At 59.7% G+C, this 10728-nt stretch overlaps 2 protein-coding genes across 2 annotated transcripts; both read right to left on the bottom strand.

Moving 5' to 3' along the window:
* Positions 1-2365: 2365 nt before the first annotated feature.
* On the bottom strand, positions 2366-6403 carry FANCE (FA complementation group E). Its single transcript, XM_050911354.1, has 11 exons — positions 6369-6403; positions 5583-5832; positions 4671-5301; positions 4544-4588; positions 4167-4226; positions 3935-4078; positions 3731-3854; positions 3019-3094; positions 2819-2885; positions 2594-2719; positions 2366-2464 (listed from the first exon to the last, which is right to left on the bottom strand). The coding sequence occupies exons 2-11, from the start codon at positions 5804-5806 to the stop codon at positions 2366-2368; spliced, it is 1596 nt and encodes a 531-aa protein (XP_050767311.1). The 5' UTR covers positions 5807-5832; positions 6369-6403.
* Positions 6404-7035: 632 nt separating this feature from the next.
* On the bottom strand, positions 7036-9919 carry LOC127026108 (probable E3 ubiquitin-protein ligase makorin-1). The gene is made up of 8 exons (XM_050911176.1): positions 9849-9919; positions 9086-9205; positions 8680-8975; positions 8319-8410; positions 7985-8205; positions 7624-7734; positions 7407-7536; positions 7036-7313 (listed from the first exon to the last, which is right to left on the bottom strand). Exons 1-8 carry the CDS (start codon positions 9917-9919, stop codon positions 7164-7166), a joined length of 1191 nt encoding a protein of 396 aa, XP_050767133.1. The 3' UTR covers positions 7036-7163.
* Between the last annotated feature and the right edge of the window lie 809 nt (positions 9920-10728).

The following is a 10728-nucleotide window of genomic DNA, read 5'->3' as shown; positions in this document are numbered from 1 at the left end:
AAATAGGTTAAGAGATTCTTACTGTAAAGAAATCTGTGCTCTCAGCATTAAGAGCATCACTTCATGCTTCAGTTTCATTCCTCTGGCTGGATCTAAACATTAATGAGCAAACTTGAAGCAGTAACATGTCACACCTACATGTTTTAATCCCTCTTCTCCCTTTGTAGATGTAAATGTTTATGAATTTTTAAATAGTTCCTGAAGCATGCAATGCTTCAAAACCTCCACTAAAACTCTAGCACTACCTCCCTCAGAGTTCATCCACTCTGTCCCATCCTTATCTTTCCAGTCCTCTGACCAGAAGATGCCCCGACAAGGTTTCCAGTGGGTGTTTTCAAGGATACAGGATAGAAATTTGGAAACAGTCATGCTATAGAAGCACTTTTTATTAGCGTGTCACTAAACACCTTGCAATGGGAAGTGTCATCATCACCACATTGAAAACCAGAAACGCCCCGGCAAAACAGGAAAAAAAAAAGGCACATTTAAAGCAGAAAATTCAAGTTTACCAGCTCCTCATCTAAATCCTGCTCTCCTGCATCCCAGCAGACCAGATAACCAACCCAGCAGGTCACCACTGTACCACCCAGAAATCAGCTTAGCCATCGGAGAGAAATGCTGACGCGCACAAAACGTACAACTTGTGTCCTGGCTCCTTCGAGCCAAGATAAAACCATGATGGTCAATTAAGCCTGGTCCAGAATTATCTTCAAACAGCTGCAAATCAATTTCTGTCTTGATCCAGCGATGCGTTAAGGGCATTAAGAACTAAGGACCTGTGAACTCCACCACGCAATATTGCTTGCCAGGTGCTCCGGGCCACCACAACATTGGAAAAAACACTTAAAATATAAAGGTTTTGGACAAGATGACTCTTCGCCTTAGCTACCGGGCTGCCACCGTGAGCGAGGAGAGAGGGAAGTTTCCCAGCTTTGTGCAGACCTGGAGCCAGCAAGGAGCAACCGGCTTCATCGAGGGTTGACGCAGGGAAGGCATCGTACTTCTCAGCCGTGAGAAACAAAACAAGGGTGCAGGTACACACAGGAAATATTGCAGCCATGTCACTCCATTTTTAACCAGGAAGTGGATCTAGGTGGATTAAAAAAAGTAGGGACGCCTGCAAACCAGACTGATGAGACACATGGATGCTCAATCAAGCTCTTCAGATTATCAAGTTATCGGAGATGCTGGCGCAGGGTATGAGACATCACATCATCCAGCACACTCATCACGCCAAAGGGGATCTGAAAGCAGAGAAGGGCTTCTGCTTCTTCTGCAGGTTCTCACTGCCCGGTCAGGTAACGTGGGGACCTGCTCGACAGAAAACCCTTTTTTATAAGGGAACATTCAGGGAAAATGGGCAACCTTTCCTCTCTGAGGGGAAATGGTAGCTGGCCTCGGGGCCAGGATCGCTGCAGCCCACCTTCAGGCGCTCTTCAAGCACTTGTGTGCCAACATTACTCCATCGATAACACAAAAATAATGGATTTTTTTGTTTTCCTGATTAAAAAAAGCCACCTTTTGGGCACAAACCCTCTCCAAAAGAGTCACCTTTATGCAATTACCCCCCTCCAGGCGATGCTCAGCCCGGTCACCCCTCACACCCGCAGGCCCGGTGCCAATGTGGGGCAACCCAGGGCTTTGAGGTGCCCACACCGCCGCAGGCTGGGAGAGGGAGACGAGAGCCGCTGCCCTGAGCCATCCTGCAGCCCGGCCCCTCCACAGCTCCTCCTCTGCCGCCATCTTGGGAGAGGCGGGGAGGGAGACGCCATCTTGAGCGTGGCAGGGCAGGAAGGCAGGAGGTGCCATCTTGAGTGCGGCAAGGCGCCCGTGGCAGTGGGCTCTGAGGCGGCCCAGAGACAGACCAGACACAGAGATGACTGGAAACGTATTCATTGTTTAACCAAGAAAACCCTCATCTTCAAGCCTCAGGGTGTGCGTGGGGCTGGGATGGCGTCACCCAGTGATAGCCCACCTCAAACCAGGCTGGCTGAGCATAAGGCACCGCTGCAAGGCCCCGGGGAAGAGGTATGGGCACTCCGTGTGCCACAGCCCACGCTCGCTGGGTCTCCATCATGCTGGTGGTGAACTCCAGTGAGGGACTGGGCTGCAGCTACGACCGCCTAATGAGCACCTTCTGCCCAAGGAAGCCATCGCCTTGTGGTTCCCTTTGGTGGTCACCTGGGAGGAGGAGAGCGGAAGAGCAGAGAAATCAAGAAAAGGGAAACCCACCGCCAACCACGCTCCAGCACGGCTTCTGCCAGCGCTCATCGGTTTCCCACCACCCAGGGCAGATCAGGAGTGTGGAGGCTGCCATCCCCCATGAGGGAGACCGCAGCCCAGCCCGGAGGGCGCAGCATCCATCTCACCTGGCTCCTTCCAGCATGGCCTGCAGCGATTTCTTCAGAGCCGCGTTGCTCCGATCCAGAGCAGCAGCCAGACTGCTCCGGTGGGCTGGGGTGACCTGGGATGGAGACGAGCAAGGAGCTCAGAGAGCTGCACTGCCAGGAGCCCATTGAGACCCCGGCCCAGGTCCTGGGTCAGCTGCCAGCTCACCAGCTGATCTGCAGGACCCAAGCCTGGTCTCACTCACTTGGCTTTGGTACATGGTGAGCACAGCCGTCACCAGCTTGGCGTAATTCAGCGACGTGGCAAAGGCTGGAGCCTGCCGGCACAGAGTCAGGACCAGGAGATCGAAGAGCTCGGGGGGCAGCACCTCCTGGAAGAGAGCCACGAGTGGGGAGGAGAGCTGGTCCTTGTTCCAGCGCTGCTGGAGCCAGCAAGGAAACCTGGGGGTACAAGGGGGGGGTCCCCTCACCTGCCGCTCCAGCACGGCCTGCACTACCGGCAGGAGCTTCTCTGACAAAGGCACCTCCAGGACTTGGCTGCAAAGGACAGTGAAGAGGAGATGCGATGCTCACACGGCCTCACTGGTGCTCCTGAGTAGCTGGAGCCAGCCGGACCCATCAAGGCAGGCGCGAGGGCCGAAGCAGAGCTGTCGCCCCTGTAATCTCTTACCTTAGCACCAGTCGCACACAGTCTGGCTCCAGGCACTCCTCCACGAGCTCGCACACCAGCTTGGTCTGCTCAGTGCCTGCAAGGGCAAAGCAGAAAGGGGAGAGCCTTCAGAGGCTGCCAAATCCATGGGGATGTGCCCAACCCTTCCTGGCACCCCTTCACGCAGGGGTATCAGTTGGGACACCCAGAAACCACGTAGTGCCCCCTTCTACTGTTCAGGATAATCCAGCTTCCTTTGCCCATCTGCAGCAAGGGTTTAATTAGCACGAGTCCCTAGGAAAAGGGGATGCTACTGTGACAGGGATTCATGCAGGACCCTCTTCTCGTGCCAGCAGAGCCACCTTGGGGCAGTTCTGGCCCCAGCATTAGGAGCTGTCAGGAATCCTCAAGTCCATGGAGGGATGGCAGCTGTCCTTTGGGAGAACTGATGCTGGAAACCAGCCTGGCCTTCCCTCCCTCTCAAGCATCTGTAAACCCATCTCCCATCCTAACTCCCAAGTGTTCACCTGCCCAGATAAAACCAGCACCATTCCAGATAAAACCAGCACCATTCCTCCGTGGTTCCCAATGCATGTTTTGGGTGATAAATGCCACCCAGGAGACAGCACTCTGCAGCTGGGGCTTCCCTTCCTGCTGGATGCAGCCCACGGCCCCTCTCCAGCTCCCTCAGTTGCTCCCAGAAGAGGCCGTGCCTCCTGCGAGCCCACCGCACCTTCCCCCGGCTCCCGCAGGACCGCAGCCACCAGGACTCGACAGAAGGGCTGGGAATACTTGGAGCAAAATGAAGCGAGGGCAGCCATGAGGTGGCGGGAGGGCGGCTGGGTGAGGGACAGGACCTACGGACAGAAAAGGCAGGAGATGGGGATGGTGGTGAGGGAAACGGGGTGCAGGAAGCCTCTGCTGCCCTCACACTTACTCGCTTGAGGAAGAGCTGCTCTGCCAGGATGGCTGCGCTGGTGTAGCTGAGGTTGGGGGTGAGAGCCAGCAGCCAGCTGCAGAAACGCACCAGGAGGTGCTCCGGGCACGTGGAGAGCTGGAGGAAGGAGCACAGCCCCTCAAGCTGGGGATGGCAGAGGGGACAGGGACATTAGGGACAGCAGCAGGCCCTCCGTGGCACCGGTAGTTGCAGCAAGGATGCTGAGGCTCACCTGGCCAGGAGAGCAGTTGTTCAGGACGAGCAGCTCGGGTGGGATGCTCAGCTCTGAGTGCTGCAGGGAAACATGGTCCTTAAGTAATATACCAAATAAAGCAACCCACAAAATACAGCTCCAGGGCTTTTCTCTTCCCTACCGCCCCCCACTTCAGCCAGCACTGACCCCGCAGCCTTCCCATCATACAGCAAATCCCCGCGAGGTGGAGGCAGGTATTAGTACCTGAGCCCAGAGGAGGTGGCAGCAGGGCTGTCTTTTTATCCCCCTCCAGTCATCCCTGCAAAACCCACCTCCTCTCCCATCCCTTCTGGAGGCTCTGGCATGAGCCCGTTTAGACCATCACCTCCAGGAGAGAGACAGAAGCAACCACTTACATTGGACTCCTTCTGCAGCAGCATTTTCAGCCTCTGTCCGTGCATCTGAGGAAAATGAGATGAAAGAATAGAAATCAGACTGTAAAGGCTCGCTGGCTGGAAGGGGAAAGCAAACCCTGCCCGGTACCTGGAGAAACGACTGGACCTCCCCTGCCAGCTCTGCCTGGGAAATCTTCCTGGGCTCCCTGGCTGCATCCTGCTGGGAGTTTTCTGGAGCAGCTCCAGCCGGGCTCTGAGCAGATCTGTCCCCTGAAGGCTCCCCAGGCACCTCCTCTTCCACCTCTGCCACATCTCCACCCTTCTGGGTTCCCGAGGGGTCAAACACCACCTCCTCCAGCAGCAACCTCTTCCCCTCTCTCTCCTCATCCAACTCCAGGCTCTCCTCCGACACATTCTTGCGCTTCCCACCTTGAAGCACAGAGTCAGCCACATCCTCAGCAGCACCGGGCAGCTTGCTGAAGCACCAGTTTAGTTTTCTTCGCCCCTCTGGTTTGTTCTGGGCGATTTTCCGGCACAGGCACCTAAGCTGCTGCTGGCATGCAGAAGACAAGGAAGCGGGAGGTGGGAAGCACTCCTCTCCCCTTGGTCCCCGGAGCAGATCCCCCAGCGTCCGCACCCAGGGATCCACATGGGAATCCTGCTCCATGGCCTGGAGCAGCCGGCCGAGGCAGCCCCCTGGCACCATGGCTTGCACCACGAGGAGCAGGGAGAAGAGGTTTCTCTGGCACACGACGGGGAGCAGCAGCAGCCGTGGCTTGCTGGAAAAGGGGAGAAAAGGGAGAGGCGACGCGTCAGAGCAAAGCCCCGAGTATGTTATTGCCAACCTGCCCTGCGGAGCAAGGTCTAATGGGACTAGGAAGTGAGAGGAGGCAGCAGACGCCTTCACCAGCTTTTGCAGACACAAGCTGGAAGACCGGCAGGTCCCTGCTACGATCCTGACTGCTGCACCGGAGGGAAGAGGATGCACGGTGCCGAACTGGGCACCTGACGCGCCAAACCTCCCACAAAACACGGAGTTTTGGAAACACATCCGACTCACACGGCCAGGGCCCCCTCCGGCCCCTCCAGCGTGGGCTCCTCGGCACACAGGGCTGCGGTGAAGGTCTGCCAGGGAAACGCCTGCCCCGGTCCCTCACGGGCCTGGACCCGCTGCAGCATTCGGAGGGCGGCGAGCACCCCGGAGGAGCCGGAGGCAAGTGCGTGGAGCAGGAGGCGGCACGGCTTGTCAAAGCTCCGCAGCCAGGGCAGGGAGGGGGCCTCCATTGCTGCTGCGGGGGCTTCACAGCTGCCTGTAAGAAAATTAGGGAGAGCCTGACATGGGTCACATCGAGAAGGATGCAGGGAGGATCCGTACATCCAGGACCTAGCCAGCCATGCTCTGGAGCAAACCCCGGGGTCCTCCCTCACCAGCTGCAGTTTCGGGGGCTGCCCTTACCTGTGCACAGGGGGGGCCGTGGTTATCCTCATCACCCGAGGATGCAGAAGCATTACCGAGGATCACAGCCAGGCCAGAGGACCAGGAGCTCCTCTGAGCCCTCTAAAACCACTTCGCTTACAGCTCCCCCATCACCAGCTCAACGCTCCCCCCGCTGCCCTCCCGGGGGGGCCGAGAGGGAGAACCCCTCCTCCGGGAGCAGACTAGCCCTAACCCCCACCCCCCCCCCCCCCCGCCAGGGGCCCGCAGCCACCCGGCCCTGGGGCTGGACGTGCACTACCCCGGTTATTGTTATTACCGTGCCCCGGTTATCAGCTCCCGTCTCCCGGCAAACCAGGCCGGGCACAAGCCGCCCGTCCCCGGGGCAGCCCGCACCGGGCAGACACTCACCGCGGGGGGAAGACGGGGCAGGGAAGAGGATGGAAGAGGATGGGAGGGCACCCGGTGCTCCCCCCCCGGCAGCCGCCCGGTGCCCGTGCCCCGGGGCCCGCCCGCCCGCGCCACCCCCGGGACCGGCAGCGCCCGCCACTTCCGGGCCCGCCTCACTGGAAAAGCGCGCCGCGTATGCAAATCAACCCCGCAGGCAAAATATATACATTATGCAAATGAACCCTTAAAGCCAAACCCCCCAGCCCCCGGAAGGAGAGCGCCCACCTCCAGGCAGCGTGACGTTACACAGCCCATTTTATTTCATAATTTCCAGATTTGGCTAAAAGCAGTTTAAAACAGTGCCCCACAGCTGCCCGGCTCCCCCCGCCCCCGCCCCGTGTGCATTAAAACCCCCCGCTGTCCCCCAGCACCCAGCCCAGCCCCCCCGCCTCGGCTCCCATGAGGACTCCCATGGGTGCAGAGCGCTGCACCACCGAGGAGGCGAGGGCAAAAGAAGAAGTGGGGCTGTGCCCCACTGCCCTGAGACCTCCCCAGCTCTGTCACCCCCCCGGCTTCCTGGGGGGAGCGGGGATGCGGGACCCGCTGGGGGTTCAGCCGTCGACACGGGGGTGGCTGATAAATACCAGCCAGACTATTTCCCCATCCCACCCCATCCCTGCAACACCCTCCATGCCCAGAGCCAACCCCAAACCAATGCCGGGAGCAGCTAAACACATCAAAAGCAGATGTTTCCCCCTCCCAGAAGACATTTCCTTGCCACCAACAGCATCCAGGCCCAGTGGGGCACCCCATGGCTTAGTTGGAGTCGCTGAAGTTGGTGAAGAGCATTTGATGGCCATAACTCGAGTACCGAAAGTCCACCTCCGCCAGGGTGAGAGCCCATTCGAGCATGCAGAGCTCCTCGTCCTCCTCGTCAGAGCTCTCCGAGGGAGAAGGGCTGAATTCCTGCAGCACAGCAGAGAGGATGAGCCCCGGCCCCGAGCCGCGTTGCAAGGCCATGCCGTGCCCCAGCCCCCCGGGACACGACGCCCCACTTACGACGGGCATCCTGGGCCGCTGCTGTTGGCGCCGCGGCAGCCGGCCGGCGGGCAGCTCGTGCAGGTAGATGCAGTCTGACTTGAACGGGCAGCGGCCACGGTTCCGGACAAAGAACTTGCACCTGATTTTCCTGTGGGATTCAAAGCACAGTTGTGAGCGCAGCTCCTGGAGCAGCACAGAGCCCGCAGCCCTGCAGCCCACAGTGCCACGCACTCACCCTGTCCGTGCCTTGAAGGTTTCGATGAGCTTCTCCTTCTCACCCGCATCCGAGACCCAGTATTTGTGGGGAATGTAGTAACTGGAGGTAACCCGGCACTCCGGGCAGGCTCTGGGTAAAGGTAACGGGTGCAGGTGGGTCTCCCAAAAAGGGAGCAGGGAGCACGGGCTCAGCACCCATGCTGGGTAGTCCCACCACCACGGCCTCATCCGGCATCCCCGTCCCCATCACAGCTTCCAAACGCCTGCTCCCAAAGGAAAGTCGCTCCAATCCCAAAGCCACATCACCAGACCCATGGAAAGATTTCAGGGTGCAGAGGGGGTGACGGTGACCACCCTGCCAGGTCCCCATCCCCACTCACTTGATGACCGTGCTCTGGAAGTCCCGGCTGCGACGCCACTTGCGGATGCAGCCCACGCAGTATGCGTGGCTGCAGTTGGGAAGGATCCCGAAGAGCCGCTCCTCCGGCAGCGGTTTCTCGTACACCCGGTCCATGCAGATGCCGCACACCACGGCCTCGCTCCGGGCCCTCAGCGCCGCGGTGGGGACCGGGGCTGCCGCAGCAGCCGGCTCCGTGGGGACCTGCAAGCAGAGCAGCGCGGCACAGCAACCCCCCGGCTCCATCACTGCCCCGGCCTAGGGGACCGATGCAGGGTGATGGGGACTGCCCGGCCGCAGGAGACCCCCAAGCCCACCTCTGCAGGGTCAGTCCATGTCGCTGTCTCCACCACTGCCTCTCTGGGGTCAGGAGAACTTGGATCCAATCCCAGCTCTTGCGGTTGGGAGCCTGCAGGCAGGAGAGCTCTTAAGAGGGGAAAAGCACATCCTGCCCATCATCAAAGAGGCAGGCTGGCTGCTCAGAGAGCACAGGCTTAGCAGTTAAGGCCCCCACCCTAAAAAAGCTGCTAGGAGAGCTTTCCACAGCCCCAGCTGGGCCCTGCCCAGAGATGGAGGGAGGAGGATTTGGGTCAAGGGCGGACACATGCACAGGATGCTCCACTGTGACCACCCCAGTATCCTCAGCCCCGCTGGTCCCCTGGGCAGCCTAGCACCTACCTGAGGCACCCCGAGCTCGTGCAGGGACAAATGCTCCGCTGATGGCCCCACAGGGGATGTTATCAGGTGCTGGGATGTTCTCCTTGTCTTTCTCTTCCTCCTCAACCTCCATGCTTGCGAACTTGAAGGCCACGTGCATCACACTGGGGACAGGGTGGGCCGAGCTGCGCCGGGCTCCCCCCCAGCCCCGGGCCACTGCTGCAGGCACACGGCTGGGCTCCAAGCCCCAGTGGCCGCGGGGCACGTGTCCATAATGGGTCCCCACTGGCACTGGCACCTCTCGAATGTGCTCATAGCTGGAGGAGCCCAGGGACAGACAGACAGAGGGTCCCGTCAGCCCAGCAGGACACCTCCTGGCTCCCAGCCCATCCTCGTGGCATCAGGCCCCCTCCTCACTGCCCCTTACCCGCACTGCTCTCCGTAGCTGCAAAACCCGCTCTGGAAGTACCTGCAGATGTGGGCTGACTTTCTGTCGTGCGAGAAGCGGCAGCTCTGGCCCCATCGACAAGATCCGCGGGCAAAATTCCTGCCAGCCGGAGAAGCCGCATGGCCGGGGTCAGACCCCCCCTCCAGCCCCGCTTCACCGGCCACCCTCAAATCCCCCCTGGGTACCAGCTTTGCCTGGATGGGGCCATATTTTTGGAGCCCCCAGGCTGGTGTCTGGGTTCAGGAGCCCTCACCAAGGGCAGAGCCCAGCGGGGGAGCCAGGGCTCTCCCTGCCCCATCCAGCCTCATCTCCCGGCTAATTGCAAAGCAAATGAAGCCCAGGGCTGGACTGGCCGAGGGGACTCGAGCAGCCGCTGCGCAAACCTGGGGGCTCTCCCCAGGGCTGGGGGAGCATGGAGACAAGCTAGGGCTACGGAGGGCTGGGGCAGCCCCCAGCTCCCTGTGGGGGCATGGAAAGGGGCAGGAGCCCTCGGCTTGGGGCTGGCAGGGAGGGGGTGCCTGGCTGGGGTGCTGCCAGGGCACCCCCAGCTCTAGAGGGGGGGCAGCCGGACAGACAGGCTCTCTCCCCTCCAGCCCCTCACCCTCCAGGGGAAACGGGCAGGGGGGGTTTTCAAGAACATCACAAACCACTCTCTGCCCCCACAGCCAGGGGCTCACAGCCCCATCTCCAGCCTATCTGCCCCAAAAGCTGCTCCCAGCTGCCCCCTCCCACCAAGCCCTACCTGCACAGGGGTCTCAGACAGCCCCCCCGGGCCCTTAATGCCCCAGATGCCACCAGCGAGCCCGGCTCCATCTCCTCCCTGGCAGTCAAGAGGGCTGGGTGACCTCCCAGGGCTATTTATGGCCTTGGATGGTGTCCTGGTTTCGGCTGGGATAGAGTTAATTTTCTTCCTGGTAGCTGGTACAGTGCTGTGTTTTGGATTTAGGATGAGAATAACGTTGATAACACGCTGATGTTTTAGTTGTTGCTAAGCTGTGCTTACACTAAGTCAAGGACTTTTCAGCTTCTCATGCTGGCCTGCCAGCAAGGAGGCTGGGGGGGCACAAGAAACTGGGAGGGGACACAGCTGGGACAGCTGACCCAAACTGGCCAAAGGGATATTCCATACCATATGATGTCATGCTCAGTCTATAAATTAGGGGGAAAGCTGGCCGGGGGCCGCTGCTCGGGAACTTGCTGGGCATCGGTCGGTGGGTGGTGAGCAATTGCATTGTGCATCACTTGTTTTATATATTCTAATTCTTTTATCATCACTATTATTATCATTTTCCCTTCCTTTTCTGTCCTATTAAGCTGTCTTTATCTCAACCCACGAATTTTACTTTTTTTTCCCAGTTCTTTCCCCCATCCCAATGAGGGGGGGGGGGGGACGGGAAGTGAGCGAACGGCTGTGCGGTGTTCAGCTGCCCACCGGCTTAAACCACGACGGATGGGCCGGTGGGCGCAGCCGGTCCCCACTTGACCCAGGTAACCGTCACCTGCCCGGCAGGCACAGCAGCTCACCCTCGCCCTGCCGCTCCCCCCGTCCCAGCTGGGACCTTTCGGGCTCTCTGTGCCCCCAGCTGCCTGGGAAAGGCTGGGGGCAATGGTACACCTTCCCC

The sequence above is a fragment of the Gymnogyps californianus genome, chromosome 27 (assembly GCF_018139145.2).
Source record: "Gymnogyps californianus isolate 813 chromosome 27, ASM1813914v2, whole genome shotgun sequence".
Classification (NCBI taxonomy): Eukaryota; Metazoa; Chordata; class Aves; order Accipitriformes; family Cathartidae; genus Gymnogyps; species Gymnogyps californianus.
The sequence above is the reverse complement of the archived record's forward strand: the minus strand, read 5'-3'. Positions and strand labels throughout refer to the sequence as shown.